This window comes from Magallana gigas, chromosome 1 (genome assembly GCF_963853765.1).
Source record: "Magallana gigas chromosome 1, xbMagGiga1.1, whole genome shotgun sequence".
Classification (NCBI taxonomy): Eukaryota; Metazoa; Mollusca; class Bivalvia; order Ostreida; family Ostreidae; genus Magallana; species Magallana gigas.
In genome coordinates, this window is record NC_088853.1 from 16555644 (window position 1) to 16581332 (window position 25689).

General features: G+C 34.9%; 2 protein-coding genes across 3 annotated transcripts; one reads left to right on the forward strand and one right to left on the reverse strand.

The window, feature by feature from the left end:
* The first annotated feature begins 530 nt into the window (after positions 1 to 530).
* LOC105341286 (mucin-4) lies at positions 531 to 14523 on the forward strand. 2 transcript variants are annotated; one of them, XM_011447721.4, is made up of 5 exons: positions 531 to 803; positions 8638 to 8755; positions 9143 to 9202; positions 9849 to 10133; positions 10407 to 14523. In XM_011447721.4, the coding sequence occupies exons 1-5, from the start codon at positions 750 to 752 to the stop codon at positions 14057 to 14059; spliced, it is 4170 nt and encodes a 1389-aa protein (XP_011446023.3). In that variant the 5' UTR covers positions 531 to 749; the 3' UTR covers positions 14060 to 14523. The 2 variants fall into 2 exon arrangements, with proteins under 2 accessions (XP_011446023.3, XP_019928121.3); XM_020072562.3 differs by lacking the exon at positions 531 to 803 and adding an exon at positions 5247 to 5398.
* A 1152-nt stretch (positions 14524 to 15675) lies between these two features.
* LOC105341285 (uncharacterized) lies at positions 15676 to 21391 on the reverse strand. Its single transcript, XM_020072563.3, has 8 exons — positions 21224 to 21391; positions 20686 to 20745; positions 19903 to 19986; positions 19493 to 19583; positions 19179 to 19247; positions 18750 to 18863; positions 17216 to 17344; positions 15676 to 15864 (listed from the first exon to the last, which is right to left on the reverse strand). The coding sequence occupies exons 1-8, from the start codon at positions 21260 to 21262 to the stop codon at positions 15677 to 15679; spliced, it is 774 nt and encodes a 257-aa protein (XP_019928122.3). The 5' UTR covers positions 21263 to 21391; the 3' UTR covers position 15676.
* Positions 21392 to 25689: the final 4298 nt, after the last annotated feature.

The window sequence follows — 25689 nt, forward strand, 5'->3', positions numbered from 1 at the left end:
GTTTTAAAGAAAAGGTTGAGGTTGGTCGGCATGTATGTGTTCCGAACTTTGTAAATACTGCAACCGACCAAAATATAACCCAATCAAAATATATATATGCATATAAATCATTTTTTTAGAACTACTTTTGACAAGAAACGAATAATTGTGTTTCAAGGCCTCGAATACAATCAATTGATCAATAAATCCATAAAACGCTACTAGCAGCCTGCTGTGTACTCCATCAAAAAACTTCTTGTGTCAAACTTCAAAAATAGAGAGTTTAATTTAGACCAGAACTTTTAGCGTTATTTTGGAAGAAGAAACATGTGCTTTGAATCACTGTGCACTATGCGTCAAACTTTTCAGCAACATGACTGATTCAAATTAATAAGCACGATTCATATGAATTTAATAAATTTCATCGCCGCTCGGAGTCATTAAAATCTGTCTTCTAATTAATCTCTATATGTATTTTTTCTGACGTGCATGAATGTTAATCTAAAGGATTATGGTAAAGGATGGCGAATTAAACTGACAGTTATAAATTCGGATCCTGATGAACATAGTGTCTCTCGTTTAGCTGTCGGGATTTGTAATTTTCTGAAGCAGACCGGACCAGTGTTTTCAAGCCTCTGATTTAAACAGCAATGTGACTGCGCATTTTATGCAGTGGCTTGAGCCTGCGTCATATTCATTTTCTAAATTTCGTGTAGAATTTAACGAGGGATTAATTTTCGGAGAAGAATAAATTAAGGATTAATCCCAACATGTTCTTTCTGAATGGAGTGTTCCTTTTGCTCCATCTCTGTGTTCTAGTAACGGTAAGATAGATTTTGATTCAGTTATAATTATTTCGTTTAATTACTTATTTTAATCAAAGATACATATTTTTTATATCTTTATTCATTTTTTATATTAATCTTTTAACGCAATATGTAACTATTAACCGAATTATAGGTGGTACGTAAAGACAAACTTCATAATTGTTTGATTTGTGCCTGTGTGTAATGCAAGGGGGTCCATTAACCCCATCGGTTTTCACATTTAGTCGATATTGATAAGAACTGTCATATAAAAAAAGTTTTTCTTGATATTATTGTAATTTTTAGATACTGTTTTGTTGTCAAGAAAATCTGGTTTTGGTTCCATTGATCATGCACAGCGCAACATGAATTGCGTTGTCTTCAATACTGTTTCGTTTTAGTATAATTACCCATGAAAATAAAAAAGCATTTTATATATTCTCGTTTTAAATTGACTAGATAATTGATCAAATATATTAGATTGAAAAATTATCTAATCGCATATTAGTTTGTCATGTTAATAGTTCGGATGGGGTGAAGGCGGATCCAGAATTATTTTTCAAGAGGGAAGGGACAAGTCTAAACTTAGAAGCAGGCGTTCTAATGTGTTCATGATAAAACGTACGTTCGATGATAGACGAAAAAATCTGGGAATGGGGAGGGGATAACATCGCCCACCCCCGCCACCACCCACGTATCCGAACAATAGAAATTATGCATGTCATTTTTCATCCCAACTATTGATGATACCGGATTAGGTTGGTTTTGAGAAAAAAATGCATTGCAATATCTATGAATCGAAGATGAAAGAGGGATTAAACTCCACTGACGTAAAAATATAATAGTAATCATTTAGAATTAAAAAAAAAACCTTATCTTTTAATAACGTTTAAACTTAGATTGATAGTACTTTGAGATAGTTGACGGTTTGTTATTGTAATTTTTTCATTGATATTTGGTTGATTTCTTATAACAGATGTTCGATATTGTTTGATGTTGGGTGTTGGGTTTTGCTTGTTTGCTGGCATCAACGCCACTGATAATATACACTCGTATACTGGTATTTGTTTCCATATTGTCGTTGCGTTCGATGACGATATCTGTTGTTGTGTTGCAGTTTGTTGAGTTGGTAGTGAGGACTTTTACTTGTTTTGATGACGCGTATTAATGACCAATCCATGTGTTCTCTTCGGAGTTTATGACGTGTCATTTAATGAATCTCAAAAAAATATACTAATCCCATATAACCCCACTAATCCCATATAATCCCATTAATTCCATTAACTTTACTTTTCGTTTAATATTTCGATTTTTCCTAGGTACTTCAGTTCCACAGCAATTCTCATTCATTCCGATGAGAAAAAGTCCATTGTTTTTGTTGGGTGAATAATATTTTATCATTCTTTTTATCTGTTTTACACAATAAGAATGTTGAGTGGTCAGCAACATATGTCGTTCAGATTTACCTACAAGTTTCAAAATAATTTAATTTTTGATATGAACTTTATTTTTGAAAAGTAAAATCCTTCAATTTTACTCCATTTACCATTTCCTATATTTCTACAAAGATATTTTCCTCTAAGGAACATGACTGTAACAATGGTCATACCATACAGCCCATTTATATCTGTTTTTGGGAGTTGATTTTAATCAACTCTCCTATGCACTTACTCGGGCAAAGCGAAAGTGAAACAGTGTTTGGACCTAAGCACAAATCAATACCGCTGACAACACTTAGTTCTTGAAAATAATCGATAAATTCGATGCTATGTATTCTGAAGCATTGTTTTTCAAGAAAACTTATTTATTAATTCCATGATAATAATAAGATTTTAAATTGTACAAACAGTTTAAATATTTTTTAAAGTCGTATGTATTCCTACGCTAGAGTTTAATGTAGTCTCGTACAACCAGACGCTTGGCTGTCTCCGTTAATATCCGACAAAACTTGCTTGTCGGAGATAAACGGAGACAGCCGAGCGTTTGGTTGAACAAGGCAAGAGTTCAATCTTGCCTGGATCGATACAATTTCTCAGAAATATTTCGATTACTGATACTACTTGCCATGCAAAATCACATATCGTTGATTTCGAATAAATGATAATCGATAAAATCAACTCCCGTCAGTTCTTCAGTACTCTGATTTAAAAGAGTAATGCAAATTGATTTATTCTCACTGCATAATAAAAAAATGTTTCCCTCACAATAGAGTAGAATTATTTATTTATAATATTTTAAATATTCAATTAATATTCCTTCTTCGTAATTACTGTTGCATCAAAAGTAATTAAACCAAATCCGTAGCACGTAAAAGCGCATTTTCCAATCTGACCTCAATGACCTTACAAGGTCATCATTGCACAGATATGACAGATACCGTTCCTATTTTTACCTGTATTCACCTGTTGATTGTTACCTGTGTTTATTACCTGTTCCCGCAACGTTCACTCACCTCAACGTGTATGACATGTTATTGCCATATTTGTGATAACGGAATTACATTTAAGCATTTTATTGTTAACGTATGCGTTATTTTATCTGCACAATTTCTATATATAATTCATCAATATGCATTTTTGGATTTATTTTCAGCGGTTCGAAATAATTTTATGCATTCTTAAAAATTAAGAACTGCCAGCTTGTTATGTCGTCATACTTTGAAAAAATGTTAATATTTTATCTGATTGCGAAGCCGACTAAAGAAAACCGTTATTGCCTGCAGATTTAATTCTAAATTCGATCGATTTATAAAAAGCAATGTTAGTCAATCTTGGTATGTTTAGGTACATGTATATGAAATTATTAAAATATGATATTTCTACTGAAAATGTTAATGTACACTTAGATAGAACAAGGACAATTTTTATAAATATGATCATAAAAACCCAGTTGATCAGATAAGTATTATGATAGTGTTTTTTTTTTTCTTTTTCGTTAACAATCATAAACTTAGTCTACTACATTCTTTCTTTTGTGGTTCATGGGTATATGATTGTATTACAGCAAAAATAGCCCGCGTCACTGGCTTTTGTGTTTTCTTTTATAAATATTTTTAAATTCTTTTTTTTTGTGGGGGGGGGGGGGCAATAATTGCCCCTTTAACCACATGTGAGAACCTCCAAGAATGAATTTCACTGTTTATATTTACACAAGTCTCTGAATCTCTTTTCTTCCATAAATGAAAACTTACTATTTTAATACTGAATCTGGTATTAGCTTGTGTATGCCAATTTAGCTACGTTTTGATCGATGAGAGAAAAGACATGCTAAGTCGATATAATTTAAAAGGATTGAGTAGGAATTCGGTTTCAAAATGTAATAAGTTTAATTTACTATATATTCATTTAACCTTTCCATTTGGGTAGGTTCGATAGTTGTTCCTTTGAACTACCCCCCATCGTGGAACGCTTCAGTGAAGGAGAAGTGATATTGTGAGATTATGGCATCCTAAAAAGCAATTGCAACTCCTCGGGCCTTTTCGGCCGAGTTCGGAAAACACCCCGAATTTACATTTAAATGTCTTTCCAAGCACTACCGGAAATCCCGAGAAGTTGCAATTGTAGAAATGGTCACGTGATGACACAGATGTAAAAGTGGCTTTGAATTGATTAAATGATTAAACATATGTATTATCATTAGCCTATGTAATGATCTTGCTTTGAATTTAAGGGAATATAAGATGACCTTGTTTTAGCTTGCTGTGGAATATTTAATTCATTATCCACCCCGCCAATTAATTACGCAGCAAATTAAAACTGCAAAGTGGATAAATCAAATAAGACAAATTATATATCATGTCTATGCATGCTTATCGGCCATACAACTTATTTGATCACTAAATTCGTGGTGGCTCAATTTTAGTGATATTCGTGGGTAAACCTCCTCCAATTAATTTATTGTTTACATGCATGTAATGCTGAAGCTAATAATTCTTGCGAGCTATAGCAATAATTAAATATAGCTACATGTATAAGATTTGTGTACCTATATACATGCAAACTAGTATGTGTTTATGTGTATCCATATAATGAAATATGCTACATGTTTAACTTGGCTAATTCAGCACATGTTTTTCCTCGTGAATAAAGTTGTTATTAAGAATCATTAAGAAAAAGTAAATAAGTAAATAATTGAATAATTGTATATTAATTAACTTTAATCTTAATTAATAAAATGAAGAAATCACGAACTACGAGGCAAGTTGTCCTAAAATTGTTGAAACACACCACATTATGTTTTTAATGGTATTATAAATGTCATTTTTTATCCGCAGGGAACTAAATATTTGTATAAATAAAACACGAAAACAATTGGACAATGTCTATGACTTGTTGATTTCTTTTCTTTTCCTTCCTTTTGCTAACACAACAACGAGTAGGAATAAGTTGGGTTTTAAATCTACATAACAATTTGACACACATAAAGTTTTTCCTTGTTTCTATTTTTTTTTTAACATAGAGAGAAATGTTCATGAATATTTAAGTGAAAAGTTCGCCATAAATCCTATCCTTAACAAGGGTTTGTGTCGCGGTAACTTTTAGGAAATGGAAAATAATTATAAGCGTGCAGCCATGAGATCGTGTGTACAGTTATTATTTCTAATTTTAACAGGGGTAAGATCTTTACATTAATATCATTAACGAAATTTCATTAACTCCCGCTTTTAACAGCAAAAACAACGTTTCTATTTTTAAAATTTTTAGCATTATTATAATGGCATTCATAAAAAATTGTTTCATTAATTATTGTATTCTCCATGCAGATCTTGCTTTGAGTCCGTTTTCTAAAATAGAAAAATCGTGTATATATGGTTTCAGAGAGAAAGCCTTTTCAAAGGTATGCACGACGATGAGTAAAATGAAGGATTTATTGCCGAAATCTCAGGTTCTAATTCGTCTGCTTATGTTAGTCATTTTGTCAGCCGGAACATCTTACCATTATAATACAGATATATGTTTAAAAACTTTAATGCTTTTAATCAATTAACGTCTTTTAATGGAGACTGGAAGATAAAATGTACATACATGTAGCATTCAAATTTGTAAATTGAGGAATGTATCCAACGAAGCTGTGCACGTATTAATTTTAAGGTGCACTATATAGGGTAAAATGATTTTTTAAACAATTACAAGCTAGGATTTGAGCGTAATTCTAAATGAGCCTATTTTTTAGAACTCACATTTCCTTTGTTTGAAACAAAAACGTACTCCGGTGACCAAGCTAAATTGTTAATTACCTAATTACGGCTAGTTGGAACATAACAGTCTTGAACCATGATACATGTAGACTATCATATATCCTTATCATATTTTGACCCTTTTTTCATACTACTCTATTTTAAATCTGATAAAAGTTAATGTGCACTAGGATTCCATTGACCTCGAGCATGCTTTATATGTATATACATTGTATGTTTATAAGATCGTCAGCAAATATACAAACTTAAACTTGAAGAAAAAAATACAAAATTAATGTGAATGCAACATTGGATGACAGTTATGGTTCCACGAAAGTAGGTCAATGATAATGTTGTTTCTTCGAGCATAAAATGAAGCATTTAACCACCTTTACAAATGGTTTTGTTAGTCCTCAAAACCGGTATAAGAAGGATTTTTTTAACTATTTCGTGCAATGGAATAAGTTTTTTCAATTATCTTTAAATTTCTTTCCTTTTCTCCTCTTTCTTCATCTCTTTTTTAAACATAATTTGTACGATACGTGTATTCATACTATACATTCGAACTCAACTGTTAAAGACTATAAAAGACATTTACTGCAACGTTAAACAATTTAAATGTAAAATATGTTCCTTATTTTTAATTTCATTTTCACTTCATAAAAACCTTTTTAAAAAACATCCAATTATTCAAAACAAACTATAACTTCCTGCAGACTAAGCGTTAACGCCAAATCTCTTTATGCAAATACAACTGTACAAAGTCTGGCTGAAGTTAACCATGAACATAGACTCCTTAATTCAAGGCGGTATATTTGCACTGCTAACCCCCTCTTGTTCCTAATGAGGTCGTATGTTTAACATGACAAGTTAAGGTTGTTCACGTCTTTCCAGTGAGCTGTTGCACATCTGTGGTTTTTTGGCCTCAATTTTATACCACCTGTTTGACTTATACATTTTGTTGGTATTAACTAAGTTCTTTATTCATGCATTTTTATTTTTTTTCCCAGTGTATGTATATTTTTTAAATGAGTCGACCACTCCCAAAATTCCCACAGTCCTTCAGGATATACGGTATATGTAGAGGGTCTGACTAAATAAAAATGTTTGTTTTAGGTAAATTTGTGCAATGAATGTATAAATAAGATTAGAAAATAGGTCATAAAAGGATAATATAATAAAAAATAAATAAATAAAGTCCCGGGGTCTATATACTTGGGGGGTGGGGGTGGAAAGGGGGGTCGATCCTGTCCTCAAGTACCTGTGAAAATTCCCAGTCATTTTGTTCCAGGATAGGAACAATCATTGAACTAACTTTGAATGCATAAGTTTAAAGGGCCATGGTCACGATTTTGGTCAAATTCTATTTTTCTGTTTTTATTTTTCACAATGCTTTAAAAATGCATTTCTAATGATCAAATGGAATTTGAAAATCAGTCGTAGAGTTATCTTTGTCATGTAAACAAGGCTTATGTCCTGTATTTGTTTACTTAAGTTTGATATACCAGTAAAAAAATCATTTTCAAGCTTATTAAATTACCTTTTTATTCATTTTAAGCATTAATAAACAGTTCCTATTATTTAATTCATTCATTTTAGGTAAAAACAAAACTGGAATTTTCACATTAACATTCAAAATATAAACAAAAGCTTTGTTTACATAGCAGATAATTGTACATGTAAGCTCTGTAATTCGCTTTTAACTCAACGAATTGCAATGAAATGTTCGTTGCTCATTAAAAATGCATTTCTGAAATATTGTAAACAATAAAATCCAAAAACAAATTATGACTAAAATTGTAACCGTTCCCCTTTTACGATCATATTTTGTTTTATCTCCAAAAATATGAATGGAATGAACGTTACTAACTGTAATTTTCACCATGGGATGTATTGAATTCGTAATCAATTTAGCTTTTGACCCTTTTGTCATGTACTACATTGTAGATAAAAAATATTTTCTTCTGATAAACAATTCTTCTAATTAGAACCATTTTAACAAGAGATTAGACTTTGGGTAGTTGTGTCAAACAACAATGTGACGTAGGTCTGTCTATTTCATTGCTGGCCACCGAGCCATGGTTCTCTGAAATCAACTAGATTTGTCTGGCTTATGAGCGAAGACTATGCAATCGATGTATATTTCGCTTGAAACCAGCGTCATTTTAACTTGTTTTGACGCAAGAAATAGATAGTTACATCCTACTGAAAGTCCAAGGCCTTGTTACAATGGTTCTAGTAAAAATTAAAAACATTCTTTTATCAGGGTAGTGGGACTTCTGAAAAGCGATATTCTCTCTGTTTTAATGTAGATCAGTTGGTCTGTTTGTTTCTGTTTTAAGTATATTGTCTGATTGTCTCTCTGTCTCTGCCGTAGGTCAGTTGTCTGGTGGTTGTCTGTTTCTATAGAAAGTCAGTTGTTTTTTCTTCCGTCTTCGTTGTACATAAATTGTATGATGATTGTTTGATTCTGTTGTACGTTAATTGTCTAATGCTGAAGTATGTCTGATTTTTGTTTGTGGATTGTTTTTTTTAAAAGGTATGTCTGTTTTGTCCGATTGTCCGTTTCTATTGTAGCTAGGTCAATCGGTTGATGATTGTCTTTAAAAAGTCAATTATCTTATGTTTTACAAGTCTCTATTTAATTGACTGACGGTCTGTTTATCTTTGTTGTAGGTCAATGCCCAACTTTCCGGACAGCTCCAGTTCGCGGTGAAATCAGGGACATGCCCCACCGATATCTGTGTGTCTGTTTTTGACAATGGGTGTAGCAGTGACTTAACGTGTCCCGGAGGTAAGGAGATTGAGAATAAGATAAAATGAGAAAGAGACAAAACAGCGAGAAATAAAAAAAAGACATACGGAATCAGATTTACTGTTTGAGAGAGAGAGAGAGAGAGAGAGAGAGAGAGAGAGAGAGAGAGAGAGAGAGAGAGAGAACAAGAGATGTTGTAGAGGGTTAATGGGGAGAGAGAGGTATTAAAAATACAAAGATTGTGAGAGGAAAACGAGAGAAAAAAATTTGCTTTTAACGTTCACTACTGAAAATATATAACTTGTTAAATCTTCGAATAGTTAGCTAACATATAGGGAAAGTCAAGAACCACTATACTTAGCATTGCCTAAACGTTAAAGACAAAACTAACATATCTTAATCATGTCTTCGATCCTTTCGTTTCAGATTTTAAATGTTGTTCAAACAACTGTGGGAAGAATATGTGCTATCCTCCAAAAGCTCAAGGTAAGTATTTGACATTTTTCACAAAGTGTCCCTTGCATACATATACTAGCTAACCTCCATTGAATAACAGCGACAAGTTTACCTTGTATTTCACTCACATTAAGTTGTATTTCATGCAATTTCGAACGACCAATGAAATGAAATTCACGTTAAATACAACATACTCTGTTAAATGTTAATTTCACATTCACTTAAGTGATTTTTTTAGTTCTATACATGTTTTATTTTTTGAAATAATGTTTGTTGTATGCAGTGGCGTCGGAAACAAATTAAAAGGAGGGTGAGGGAGCTACACTTATAAAAAAATGATTATATGGTTATGTCTTACTTTGCAAAAAAAAAAAAGCGGGGGTCTAAGCCGCTCCTAGACCCCCCCCCCCCCCCCGCCCAGTTCCGACGCCTATGTGTTGCAATTATGATAGAAATATTTTTCTTAGCAGTTCATCGAATGTTAAAACTGATGCGTTTTTAGGGCATAGAAACTTTTTTGCCCTTACCAGTAGGCCAGTACCCAAATTTCTTTTCATTATATTTTATAGGCAAATTTTTTAGGTCAGAATGACTAAAAAATCATAGTAACTAATAAATAAATGTATCCATTCTCTTTTATTTTAGTAATACGACTTCATTTCTCTTTTAACAACAGCTGCACAACAGGAACAACCGTTACACGTGTCGTTTGTTCAAAATGGCGGAATGGAGTTTAACAACCATTGCTACTACAACTCAAAGTGGTACAGCGCCGGTCAGAACCTAATCAGTCGTAATGGCGACGTCTGCACGTGTGTTAACAGAGACAAGATCACGTGTTCTCGATCAAACATCAATAACGTGAATAACAACAATCAACAAAGTAACAACTTCAACGGTAACAGGAACAACTTTAATACACAATATAACAACAATGCAAACAACGGTCAACGTTTCCAACGTAAGTACCGCTATTTTCTTCTAATTGATTTACATTTTGAACGTACACAAATTAGAACTGATCTTTGTTGGATGTTATGATATACATGTATCAAGAGAACTTCATCATATGGCACTAGGAGTTTTATTTAGTATCTGAGGTTGCTTTAAAAGAAGAGATTTAAATTTTTGCGGTTTTCATTACTAGTTTTAGTTAAAAGAATCATCTGCAAAAATTCTAGTTATAAGCTATTCAATAGAAATAGTAACAATAGCTGTCTTTCTTTCATTCCAGAGAATTCTCCAGTCCAACAGCAAGCAAACTTCCGCATGGGACCGGACACGTGGCAATCTTCGTGGACCACCAAGGCCCCACCAACAACCACCACCCAGCGGGAAGCCACCCCTCATCCCGCCAAAATCTTCATCCAAAATATAAATCATAACCAGGTCATGAACGGTTTGGGAAGTAACCAACAGGCAAACGGACAAATGTACAACAGTCTCGGAGACCACAAGATGACACAAACGCCTGCATTCTTTCACGCAAGTCCGGTTAAAGAGGCACAAGCCAACGGTGTAATTAACGGACACGTGAACTTCCATGACCCTTTCGAACCGGCAAGTACGCATGCGCACCAGTCTTTATTCGATAAAGGATTTCCAAGTATAGCCAACAAACCCTTGTATGTTCAGGAACACAAGACGGAATCTAGCGGACCTTACAAGCCAATAATGGACGGGAATGTAAACTTTGGCTTGCCTAGTAAACAGGCGGGAAATGTTTGGGCGGGCCCACTAACGACAGAAATAAGTGTGATGCAAGAGGTTGGTTCGCCCGGTGGGTCTCATCAAGGACAAAGCGTGGCCCAGGAGTACAATCCTTGGGGCGTCACCCAGACCTATGAGAACACAGGCTTCAGCCAAAACGTCGTGCAGAACATCGAACTAGGTTTGCTCGAAAGTCAGACGCAAGGCTTTGTTGCCTCCAGTGACTTTAACGCTGCCTTTTTTGGAGGTCAAGAGCAGCCTCAAGATATCAGTAACCCATCCAATCAAAACAATAGACAAGTACAGAGTCAGTCTCTTGGTCAGTTCCAGCAGCAAATTGCAATGCCACCGACCAATACCAATCAAAACTTCAATCAACAGTCCATGGGTAGTAGTTTTCAAACAAGCAATGTTAATTACCAAAATAATCCGAGCGTTATCAATAATGGTATGGGTCATGGATCGGAATCACATATGTATCAGCCAGCGGATCAAAGGAATTCCCAGTCCTCTTTTCAAATGCATAATGTTGACAATCAAAATGTGAATCCTCAATCAGTATTTGGCAGTTCCAATCAATATGATAATCAATACCAAGGAACTCATACTTCGAACGTGAGAATGCAAGAAATGGGAAATCCCTTCCAACAACCTGCTGAAAGAAATCCTTATCCACAACCTGTACAACAAAATCCTTACCCACAACCCGTTCAACAAAATCCTTACCCACAACCCGTTCAACAAAATCCTTATCCACAACATGTTCAACAAACATTTGCAGAGCAACAGCCCTGGTCAAACCAACGTGCAGAAAATGCCAACCAACAATGGGCACCTAAGGATCAAATCTCTGCTAACGGTCCAGCAGTTTTTCATCATGACCAAAGTCAAATGTCTAATGTACAACAAAGGATCGGCTCAGGAAACATTCAAAATTTAAGTAAGCAACCAACAATGAATAATATTTGGGACAATGCAGAGGAAGCCAACCAACACAACAACAAGAACAAAGCCGATAAATTTTCGATCATCCCAAATCCAAACGAAAATCTATCCCAAGGGTCACAATTTACATTTGGTAATGGTAGAAGCCAAGCTAAAGTGCGAAACGTCATTAGTTTCGAAGCATTGCAAAGTCAAAGTGATTTAAGACGCTTTAATAGTAAGCTAGCAAGAACACAGTTTTCCTTAAGTGACGCCCAAGGGGGTCAACCAACAGAGATAGAAACTCCGATTCCTCCGACAACGAAAATTGTCGAAAAAACTACAGCCAAACCAATTGACACCACTGAAACTCCTAAAACCAAGACAAAGTCGGACATTGATATCCAGCCCGCTGTTGATGAAATTGTTATTGAAACCACCATACCTCCAAAAACTTCCACACAGAGTTTCATACAGTTCTTGCAGTTTGTTTTGGAACAGAGAGAGTTGGTTAAAAGTAAAGTAGATGCAAAAGCGCCGGAAACTATTGACACCAGTGACTTCGTGAAAAGTAAAACTGCTGCACCTACGACGAAGATATCCGTAAAAGCTGAAACAGTGGCACCTACAACAAAACTTCCTGTAAAGAGTTCATCATCAGCCCCAATTACACCCTCTCAAAGCACTTCGACTGCTGCTTCTACAACGCAGAAACTGACAACTGTTGTAAAAAGTACAACGACGGTACCGACAACATCAACCGCAGCAGCAATAACAACAACAGCAGCTAAACCAACAACAGCAAAGATAACAACAGCATCCCCAGAAACAACTTCAAAAGCAAGGACAACAACAGTCAAAACGACTGTTGTTACTGCTGCCCCAACAGTCGCTTCAACGGAAGCTGCAACTCCAGCAGCTTCTACGACCACGTCCAGTGCAACACCAGCCGCAACCACCGCTGCAACCACCGCTGCCACCGTTATTACCACTACTGCCGCCAGCAAAATCAACTCTATTGAACCGACCACGTCAGTCGATCTTGGTAAAATACCAAGCACATTGAGATCCCTATTGGCTGACATAGACAAACAGACCACAGTTCGTATAAAGTTTAAGAAGTCTAATGACGCAACTCCTGAAATATCCATAGAGTATGTCACGCCTTCACCAAAGAAGGATGAAAAACCGTCGTTTAAACAGATGGCTACTTCCACCATTCCAACTACGACATTCAAATATGGACCAAATAACGCTGCACAAAAACTATCTTTCAAAAACCCGATTCCGATAGAATCAAAAGAATCACGCATAAAGATTGTCACAGAGACGCCTCCTCCAAAAGTTGTTACATCTACTGAAAATCCAGGTTCTACACAAGCCGGTGTTCCAAATGAAAAGAGTGGGGGGCTAACCAATTCGCACTTTTCTCATTATCAATTTACCGACAGTTCTCCAGTGCGTATGGATGTGGTTGATTATAGCAAAGATATTCCCTTGAATGCAAAGCAGACGACAACAGCCGTGCCAGCGGAGGCACCAGGTGTTTACAATGGGAGTTCAAACAACTTCGGTACAGGAAACATTGCAAAGCAAAATTCTCCACCAAAGACCTCGAACGGGCAACAAGAAGAGGAGGCACTTCCTGCAAATGCAACATTTTTCCAAAAGATTATGTTTCTGAAAAGACAAAAGGCTGCCAGGGAGAACCCGGTAGAAGCGCTGCAGAAGTTCGGAGACCCGTCAGCCAACATGTTGAATCTCATCAAATTGCTCCCAAAGAACAACAACAGTCCGATGGCTACGACAAACGAAGCTGCGTTATTTACCTCCAAGGTGGAACCACCTGTGAGGAAGACGACATCGAGAGACACTGCCACAACTCCTACTCCAAAAAAGTCACCCAAGGTCGTTAATAGGAATGTTCCTGCAAAGACAAACACTAGGGTGAATACCCCTAATAGGAATGTTCCTGCAAAGACGAACACTAGGGTGAATACTCCACCGGGTAATAAGCGTACTAATAGCAGAACCAATTCAAGGAATACAGCACAGCGTAGGGGCTCTAAAAATGTCCCTGCGACGCCAAAAGGACGTCGACCACAGTCAAATAAAAAGAAACCACAACCAAAGAGAAACAAAAACCAGTGCATGTATTTTGGAAAGGTCTACAGAGCTGGTCAAAGGTTTAAGAACGACAAGGGACAGAAGTGTAAATGCCAGCGAGGAGGACGAGTCAAATGCAAACGATAAGAATGTCGCAAGTGACGGCGTCTGTTTTCATTTTTTTTTTTTTTTTTTTTTTTTTTTTCGTGAGATGTGTCAGAGATTTTACCATGTTATAAATAAAAAAAAAACTTTTGTAGAAAGACGAATCACTTAGTTTTTTTTAGTTCGAATAACTCTTTAATAGATTTATATACCGGTATACGGTGTGATTATAATTAACTTTTTTTTTTTATTTTAAAACGATTTTAAGAAACGTAAGAAATTCGCGTGGTTGTTTGACACACTATTTAATAAGTTCCATATAAGTGCGATGTAGTTATATTATGGGGCATTACCAGCACAAAGTCAAGTTATGTCCCTTAATTTAGGACCTTGCATATAGACATAAGATCGAGGTCATGTGCGTATCCAGAAAATTTCTCCAAGGGAGGGATCCGGTGTAGTAATTTTAAGCGCTGTTTTTATTAAAACAACTCTCATGCAGGGGGGGGGGGCTAGAGGGGGAGAGGGGTCAGTAGGAGGTGTATCGGACACCACCCCCACCTATGGAAAGTCGATTTTCATATGTATGCATAGTCAAATTACCGAAAATATATACTGGACCTCCTCTAATACCAAACCCTTCCACAATAAATGGTAACAATATTGAAAATGCTAGTGCTTATGTTTTATGTTGTAATGATTGTTTACATAATGTTGCACGATTTTGTGGAGACTATATATAGTTGCTAGAAATAAATGAATCCAAATAGAACTTTGTGTTTTATTTTTTATTGACATATTTTTCATGTTAATCTTTTAATTAATTCTACAATAGTAAATATAACAATATGCTCCGGTTTCCTCTCGCCAGACTTTTTTCATTCTTTCTACAATAAAACAATAACTTAAATCACATTGAAAAAGAAAGAATAACAAATTTTAACAAGAGAGTACAATTAAAAATACATTGGTCCCCAGGATATAAAATCGGTTTGTCTCGTGATTAAATCCTCTGAGGCCCAAAGAGCTTTTAGGGGCATTTTATTATCACCAGCCGCTAAAAAATAAAATTATGGAAGATATTGTGAATCATTTGAATTCGTGGGGGTCAATTTTCGTGGATTGTGGGGCCATTGTTTATTCGTGGGGATGGAATTTACTGGATACGTCCTTTTTCAGTTTCGGTAAAAAAAAATAACTTTCAAAATTTGTTTTCGTCGAGGATGTAAGTTCCCGGAGGGGGGGGGGGCTATTCACAAGTACTACGAAAATTAAGCCACCATAAATTCCAATGATACCACAGCATTTAAGAAATGGAACCAAGTGTGAACATTCCCAGATAACTCGTATTACCATTCAGACATTCTGTATAGAAAGAAATCCTTTTTGCCAGCTTTACTTTGCCGCGCACTTAACATTAATTTCAAGGATTAAAATTCTCTTTGAAAAAAATTGCAAAAAGAAAACCAAAATGAACCAAGTTTGACAGCACGTAGTAAAATTTCTGTAAGTTACGGATTGAAAATTTCTTTAATTCAAGAAAGGAAATATAATGCAAAAAAATACCGTCATAACTCAGAAACAAAATCATGTTGACATGTATAATCTCTGTTTTTAATACAAAACCAAGACCATAACAATTCAGTGTCGTCACGTACCTTAGCCTTCAGCCTGACACTCAATCATGCAATCTTGTAGAGTCTCAAAGTTATTCCTGTTTCCATAGCAACCGGTGTAGTCAAAGGACTCGCACTTCTGTTGCTCGGGGTTGTACCAGAACCTGGTAATGGAATCTCTGCAGTAGCCTCGCTTTAGAGGCTCTGTACACCGACTGGGCTTCTCTTCCACTGATAAAAGGATGGATTGACACATGTACAGAGAGAATACAAAATATGAAAGAAAGGAATATTTGTAGCTATCTTTCACTACAACTAATTTCGATCTTTACGTGCTGATAAATAAGATAAACAAAGAATAAAGTGACCAGTACTAGCTTGTGATGTGAATTTTCAGTATGTTTACTAGTCTGCATGTTACTGTAGTAATGTGTTTTGAAGTAGACATTTGTATTGTAAAATTGCTGCAGATATTCTGTGTTAATAAGTTACTCAATTTGAGCTTTTTGCTCTCTCTCTCTCTCTCTCTCTCTCTCTCTCTCTCTCTCTCTCTCTCTCTCTCTCTCTCTCTCTCTGCTTTGTTATACACAAGACATTCTAAATGGTTGATATAGAGGTATGTAGTACAGTACACTGTATAATACAGTATACAACAGCCTTGCCATGTTTGTTGCAAAGCCAATCCATTGGATTCCACCGTTGTGGCGCATGTGCGGATCCAGAATGTTTTTCCAGTTGGGGCGGGGGGAGGGAGGTTCCGCGGGATATTTGAGTTTGACCGGGGGAGGCATATTCGTAATTTTGTCATGTAAATTAAGAAAATACAAATTTTATAGGGAGTAAAGGGTCGAGGACCCCCCTCTCAGATCCGTGCATTAAGGTGGTGTACTAATGCTTTGTTAAAGATAACGTACAGAAAACATCCTAGCTGTTTTAAATGTTATATATACGAATTTATATTACCGACTGTCGCTGTGATAACACTAGGAATCAAAAATTGTAATTACTTAAAACTCAATACAGTTTATCGATGATGATGCAAATGACTGACTGTTAGGGGGCATGCGGGGTTTGCATAGTAATACGAAATGAAAGTAAGGCCTAAAAAAAAAATAGTGTGTTTAGGGTAACACTGATGAAAAAATTAGGTTAGGTAGGTGAAGATTTTTTTTTATTTTATCTATTTTTTTTGCCTGAATCCTAAGAATGTTTGTTTGTTTCATATTTAAAAACGTATTTTTTATTGGAAATAAGATAAAATTCACAGTCGGATAAAATCAGGCATCTAAAAATGGTAGGATCGGGCCATTTTTGTAGGTTAGGTCGGGTTACCCGAAACACACAACTTTTTATTTTAGGCCTAACGTAAAAACGTCAAAAAAATTTAATACCCAGTCGCACTGTTGTTAAAAATATATAAAAATGAATAATAAGGGATCATTTTTTTAATATGATGAAGTAATAATGATGTTTATGGCGTGATCAAATCTAGCATTTTTTATTTGACCACACCCCTTCCAAAGTTATCACCTCATAATATTCAAAGAGTTGTTTCTTATTCATTTACGTTAATTTCTCTTACCCTGCTTGTTGCAGACCTCCTTAGTACATTGGACACCCCCGTTGGGAAGACATCGACACAGGTTGCAGCCATCCTTGGCTTTGAACATATACTGTGATGAATAGGGAATGCCTTCATAGATGCATTCGACTGAAAAAAGGTTTCAGTGTTAAAGAATTTTTTCGGTTTTTACAAAGTCACATGTCATCTGAACCTTTTGTTTGTTAATTACATGTACCAGTTCTTACGATTTTTTTTTGTTGGGTCTTTGTTGAGCGGATTATTGATGACAAAATATTTTTATTAGTAAAGCCGTTGCCAACAAATTAACGTATTAATAGTGCATGTGTTTTACAAATTCAACGAAACCCACAAATATCAACTGTATTGAACATTGTAACAGTATTGAACAAGAACATTACACGCCAATGCTACGATGAGAAAAAAGTGACCAATTAATTGCTTTTGAATTTTGTTTCTTTTTATACTCTCTCTTTCTTTTCACCTTGAAATGAAACGTGATGCAGCAGAAAAAACCCATAAACACTTGTGTGCATACCTTGAAGAAACCTTCAATCACTAACTGACTTCTTGATTGACAAGAGTGACTTCGAAAACACATCAAGACAGATTTCAAAGGTCATGTATCGTCCTACTGTGTACGTGCCCTGTCAATGTTACTGTTTTTGATTCAACCGCAGTTATTTTACTTACCTGGTTTGACCTAATTTGAAACCTTACCACAATTTATTTTTGAACACATTATTCAAATTTCTCTCATGATCGTTTTCAATGTCTTACTGCATTTCAGATTTGGAGCATTTAGATGGCAATTTTGATAATCAAGCGCATTTATTTTTGGTGTGCACATTATTTAATGTGTTTTCAAGTTTTATGTGCATTAAACAGCGTTTCAAATGAGTTAACGTCTTTCGACTAAATCATAAATTCTAGTTTTTCATCAACTTCCATTGCAAACGTTAAATTTAAAAACTGATAAATTATTCTAACAAAGTTTAAAAATGGTTGAGAATAAACAAATTCGTATATTTTTGCGTTTTGGATCATTCGATGAGACTGCAGAGATAAACGACTTTGTCGTACGTTTCTTTATTAAAAAATCAGCAGTCAGTACATTTGACATGATTCTTCTTTTGAAATATCATTCCGCTTAAAAACTACTCATTGTTCAATTGATACATTGTATATATCCCTTTTCCAATTTTTAGTGCACCATTTATATAAAAGTTGGTTCATTGGAATGTACATGTAGCTGTTTTTAGAACCTAACTGCATTTAGTCTTGATTCATAATTTAACCCGTTTTGTTTTTTTTTTGCATCGGTGCATTTGCTTCGACCTGTTTTTAATGAGGCTGATTGGTCAACAAATCAACCATCAGACCTCCTTTAATTTTTTAGAAATGATATTTTGAGCTGTAAACTATTATTTTGTAAAGAACAATTCTACATATATTAGCTTTAAAATTTAAGAATTTTCCTGGTTGTTTTTTTAAATAGAACTCTTCTATTAAATAAAGATAAATATTGTCTTACCACACTTAGTCTTTGAACACGTGACTTGGCCTCCCTCACAGCGACATTTGTTGCATCCATCTGGAGCCGGAAAGGTGGACATTTCCGGGTATTTCTCACCCCTATACATACAGCCTAGATAGATGAACGTAGACGTTCCTAAGATAGACTATTAGAATCATCTCAAAAAGACTTTGGACTTTCGGTAGGAGGTCACTATCTATCTCTTGTATCAAAACAGGTTTAAAATGACGCTGATTTCGAGTGAAATATGCATAGATTGCGTGGTCTTAGCTCAAAAGCCAGAAAAAACTTGTTGATATTTCAAAGAGCCATGACTAAATGGCAAACGATGAAATAGAAGTCACATTGCTGTGTGACAAAACTACCCAAAGTCCAAGCTCTTATTACAATATTGCTTATATACATGATGACATCACAATACACTACCGTTGGGTACGTTGACGGCCTCCGAGCATCGACGCTCTCTCCCACAGCCGTACATACAACACTTCTGTTCTGAAACAGATATATATAACTGTTACAACATCCTTAGCGAAAGAAAGCAGATCAAAAATTAAACCATTCATATTTTACCGATTATTGTAAAAGTTTGAAATAATTTGTTTCGTCTTTGCCAAAAAATTAATAAACAAATTAATAGATAAATATATGAATAGATAAAGGAATATATAAAAAAAAATAAAAGAAAGAAAGAAATAGATAAAAATAAATGAATAACATATAAGTAAATAATTACTTACGGCCAGAACAGTCGTAATCACTGGTACAGAACGTGAAGAAAAATTCGTTAACACATGATCTTCTGTTCGTGTAACGGGGGCACTCTCCGACCTACAAAAAATTTAGCGTTTTATGAACGGTGGATTTGTATATGTACCTCAGCATATCATGTCGCCTAATTAAAAATTTCACAAGATTGACGAATGTGTGTCAAATGAACGGTAGCATGCTGTCGTGCGCGGATCCGGAAATTATTTTTTTTGGGGGGGAGGGAAAATTAAAGTATAATAGTATTTTGTTTGCAAGAGGGGGAGGGAGTCCGAGGCATATTTTTGGTTACTCTGTCATGTGAACTTTAATATGTAAGAAATTTTCAAGGCGATTCCCCACCCTTCTACATTCGGGCATGACAATGCTTTTTAATACTTACCTTGTCGAAACGGAAGTCAGTTTGTCTTCTTGAAGACTGTAAGCCTGCAGACGGAAGTTGCCTCAGAGCTCTATATGTGGGTAACTGAAATAATTATTCTATTCATAAATATTTTTTCACAAATAAACAACATTTAATTTTAAATTGAATTTATTTTTGCGACAATGACGATTGTCATATTATTTTTGCTTGCTTCCGTAATAAGGAACTACAGACTAAAGACCAAAATGACCTCTTCACATCAATCTTAAATTAAGAGCAGTACCACAGATACTGTGAAAAGGCCTATTAATGAATCTTCTTTAATCCCAAATTTATAAATGTTTCAAATGTACAACATAACTGGCAAAAATTTAGATAGTTGTACATAAATTGTTTTATATAAGTTTTGCTTATCAAAGAGCATTTCATGAAACTAAAAATATTTACGACTCTGTTGTAAGTTCTTTTGTAAAACGCAGCCCTTTGCATTCTTGAATGTACTTAAAATTAGAACGATTTTAACAAGACCTTGGACTTTCGGTTGGATGTAGCTATCTTTTTCTTGCGTCAAAACAAGTTAAAAATGACGTGATTTAACTAAATATGCACCGATTGCAAAAGCCAGGCAAAACTTGTTGATTTCAAAGAGCCATAACTGAGTGGCCGGCAGTGAAATAGACAGACCTACGTCACATTGCTGTTTGACACAACTACCCAAAGTCCAAGCTCTTGTAATAAATGGTTCTATGATTGTCGTCCAGGGATATTTTTCTGTTCTTTTTTATTGACAAGGATACAAACCTTTCTGAATCGTAAGTCCCTAGTGGGAGTATATATCTTCTTAAATCGCTGGGACACCACCTGAAACAAATACATGTACGGTAGAATATACTTACATACATTACATACATCGGTACAATATAAAAAGACAAATTAAGAATAAATACCAGAAATCTTGTAATTATAACAATTATTGACTACTAAACTTGCATTAACTTCCGGTTGAGCGCCGTCTATACTTTTAACTAAGAATACTGCAGGATAATTTGTAAACCTTGCCTAAATATGATCTTTAAAACGAGAACTATGCTATTTTATTTTATCCCATCAACTGGTATAGATTGCTTAATGCGTTGGAACAATATTGCATGTTTATGGTTATATTATTATGATATTACTACATTTATTATATTCTATTCAGTAGACAACTATATATATGACGGTATACAAATAAAGCAACCTTAATGTATTGAGTGGTAGGTTGTACAACCCAAAATTTGAAGAAGAAAAAAATAACAGAAAACAAGAAAAGGCCCAAAGAACAAAAAATAAAACTTACCACAGTCAGTACAATGGTAAATATCAAAATTCGAATCATGACTAGAATACAACAATGCAGGCAGCGTGCGGCAATGGTCGTTGACGAATCTTTACCGATTTCTGTGTGCTTAACAATATATAGCGAGGTGCGTTCGATATCCTTTGCTGGTTCCAGACACCTGTGTATTGACGGGGTTCGTTCGACATTCTGTTTTAAACGATTTATCAGGGTCAGTGCAGTGGGAAGAAAATGCAAGGTGGTTGATTTGTCTTAATCAACCAACTGGTAATTAATTACTTTAATCATTTAATTACCGGTTTTTGATAACAGATCTCTTACATTCCATTTGTACTAACTACATTTATGTGGTCAAAATCGGGCGATTCTATAGCCTCGGTGCACATCTGTAATTCATAATGCCGGTACATATATGCATGTAAAAAAAAGGGTTTTTTTAGCTTTTGTTGCGTCATGGCGGACAAAAATCGTGTAACTGTTCTATGCTTAAAATTGCGGAACTCCTTTTTTGATATATTAAGATGTTTAAGATATACACTGAACTTGTATTCATTTAGTCTTTTTTACTCTTGGGCTTTTCAGTTTATCAAATCAAGTATAAAGTACAACGGTTTGTGTTTCACCGGGAAAGTCCATAATTTTAATATAATAGCAAATAGATAAAATATAAGAATGCTACAAAGAGAAAATTTGTTACTCTCCACTTTTCGAAAGATGGTTAAAAAACAGTGAATATTAACAACTTTATGGCATCTCTGAAATTTTCACCGTCAACGTAATGAACTCAATGGTACAAACAATTGATGGACCAGGTTTTATTCCTTTTTTGCAATTAATGGTTATGTTTTTGCGCAAAATCACTTTTGGTTTTGGTGACAATTTTGTTTACAGGCATGGGTGTTGTCCGAAAGAAATATTTCTTTCCGGGTTTTAATCTGGTTATATATTCTAATAATTAAATGATTAAAATCTAATTGAATGCTAAATATTATATTTTCAATATTCCTGTATGGTACAATTCAAACATTATATAAGCATAGCAAAATTAATATATGTTTTTTCTCCAAGATTGTTATGTGCACGTGGAGGTGGTTCAACAATTGAGGATTGTTTTGTATGAAAATAGAAACATATTATCATATCAAGGAAAGGTTTTATTGAACGATTCCATTTTCGGTATATACATTTACCTCCAACAATTAAATGTATATACATGTAGACGCCGTATCAAACTTTTTGTCATTTTTTGTTTGTTCATAGATATGTCTTCTTTGAAGAGACTATTATAATATCACATCAGTGCCATTCTACTAAATCATTGTATTATATACTGAAAGAAAATGATACATGATATATCCATACATATGTCTAACCTCCAATGAAAGTAAACGATCGATCTGCTATTGACAAATAGAATGTTCAAATACCTAACGGAGGCGGGATCTGAACCCTCTATGATGCTTTTGCAAAAAAAGGGGGGGGGGGCTAAGCCCCGCACGCCCCCCGGTTCCGCCGCCTATGTCTCTTGCATACTTTTGCTGTTGAATTACCACGAAAGTAGGTACGCAGGTTTTCTAGCTGTAATGTTTAGGTACTCAGGGTGTCTAGCTGTAATGTTTAGGTACGCAGGATTTCTAGCTGTAATGTTTTGGTACGCAGGATTTCTAGCTGTAATGTTTAGGTACGCAGGATTTCTAGCTGTAATGTTTAGGTACGCAGGATTTCTAGCTGTAATGTTTAGGTACGCAGGATTTCTAGCTGTAATGTTTAGGTACGCAGGATGTCTAGCTGTAATGTTTAGGTACTCAGGATTTCTAGCTGTAATGTTTTGGTACGCAGGATTTCTAGCTGTAATGTTTAGGTACGCAGGATTGATTTCTAGCTGTAATGTTTAGGTACGCAGGATTTCTAGCTGTAATGTTTTGGTACGCAGGATTTCTAGCTGTAATGTTTAGGTACGCAGGATTTCTAGCTGTAATGTTTAGGTACGCAGGATTTCTAGCTGTAATGTTTAGGTACGCAGGATGTCTAGCTGTAATGTTTAGGTACGCAGGATTGATTTCTAGCTGTAATGTTTAGGTACGCAGGATTTCTAGCTGTAATGTTTAGGTACGCAGGATGTCTAGCTGTAATGTTTAGGTACGCAGGATTTCTAGCTGTAATGTTTAGGTACGCAGGATGTCTAGCTGTAATGTTTAGGTACGCAGGATTTCTAGCTGTAATGTTTAGGTACGCAGGATGTCTAGCTGTAATGTTTAGGTACGCAGGATTTCTAGCTGTAATGTTTAGGTACTCCATTATAATACAGTTCAGCTGTGGTAAAGTTACATTATTACATGAATGTCCCTTAGTTATATCATATACACAAAACATCAAAAATATCACTCTGTAAACCAATTACTAGTATACTACATTCCACAGAAATATCTTAACTTCAATTCTTGACTTTGTGTATGGAAACGGGTTTATATGGGTTTTGCCTGTGTTGCCTGTCAACTTGAATATCAATAATAAATATGTTTTTAAAAGTAAAAAAGAAAATTGAAATAAAGGAATAGAAATGTTGGTGGGAAGATCTTTCATCAGACATATTTAGATTTTGAATTACACACCGCTGGTTGCAATGTCTGATGGGCTGTAAAGCCTAAAGTGAATGAATGAATGACTCAGCCTGTCCACATTCGGTATAAGGTACCAAGTTTACTGACAGACAAAATTCGATCAGTATTGATAAGTAAAAGAAGCCTTAAGCTAAAAATAAAACTACAAATTCCCATTAAACTTACCATTCTTAATACGCTTAGACATTGAAAAATTACCTTAAATTAATTTAGTTTTTTAAAAGGTCAATGACCACAGACACAATGAAATATTTCTTTGTCTGTTAATTTTTTTTTAAATTTTAACGATTCATGAATGTTTTGTTTTTTTTCGTTAAAAGTTTAGGAGATACGTATTAACAAATCGGCGACCCGGTTTATTTTTCGGATCGTTTATAATGTTCTAATTGGGAGGAGAGTACTTTATTATAAACGTAAATCATAAACTTGTACACTATTACTACATATAAATGATAATGATTAATTAACATCCTCTGAATATGTGTCGTTTTGTATTATTTTATTTTGCTCTTTCTGATGAAAGACAGAACGATAATACATGTATGTACTCCATTCGTTTGTATGGAAGTCTGATTGCTGGTTTTGATATTTACACGTTTTAAAAGTTCCCTTTCATCTACAGATTAATATTGTCTTTATCACAGAAATACAAACATTTACAGTATTCATGAAAATATAGATAGTGTCCTTTCCAATATATTTCATTTTATCAAATAAAATATACAACATAACTATATTTTATTTGATAAATTAAATATATGGGAAATGACAATAGAATAAAAATCAATATTCAGTTATCTGGAACAACTTGTAATATACTCATGTTACTTGCAAACTAAACAGCAACATCCTATTTTCCTTCATTATTTCACAGCGAGTTTGCTGCAAGATCGCAGCAAAAGCAGAATTGATTCATCTACGAACGATCAAAAGAGTTTCCTTCCTGCAAACGATTTTGTTTACCGCAAAGTGAGGCAGAGCTAGGCGGGTCCAGCAATTTGGAAAGGGGGGGGGGGTCCAATAGATGAAAATCAAAAGGTGCAAATTTCATTATTTGTCAATGAACAAGGCCTTTTGAACGTTTTCCGTGCGCAAATCTGATAAACATTTAGCTCGCCAATGTCTTTTTCATATCTATTTTAATATCATATGTCTCGGAGAAAGAGGGGGGGGGGGGGGGGGTTCGGGGGTCCCCCCCCCCTGGATCCGCCAATGAGATGAGGTACAGCATTTACTGCACAAGTTGTGACATAATGAAAAAAAGTATGGAGATAAGGGACTTATTGCAAAGATATTTCATCTTTTGGCCAACCTTTTGAACGCTGGCAGCAAATGCATGAGTTTAGTTTCTGTAACTGGTTCTTTTAAGTAAAAGTATGCAACCATTGGAGTAAACAAAATATTTTTTTTATAAAATATGTAAACATGTACATGTATAAAACTGCGGTTTCTAATTAAACTGATACTTAGTATTCATAATTTTATGGACAATTCGTCTTAATTTTTTACCTGATGATAGATAAGTTTTAAGTGTAAGGAATGAATGCTACAATTCATTGAAATTATTCAAAGAATAAACTGCTTTCGTAGATATAGGTATAAATGTAGTGAGCATCCACCCTTAAAATCACACCCCGTATATCCCCCACCCCCACCCCCAGCCAAAAAAAAACCAAAAGAAAAACCCTCAAAACTGTATAACCCGTGTTCTCTCTCTCTCTCTCTCTCTCTCTCTCTCTCTCTCTCTCAATAAAACATTACAAATGGCAAATGAACGATAACTCTTTTAAATAGTTAATATTTCCAATTTTATCCGAGTTATAGTAAACTGAACGCCGGTAAGAA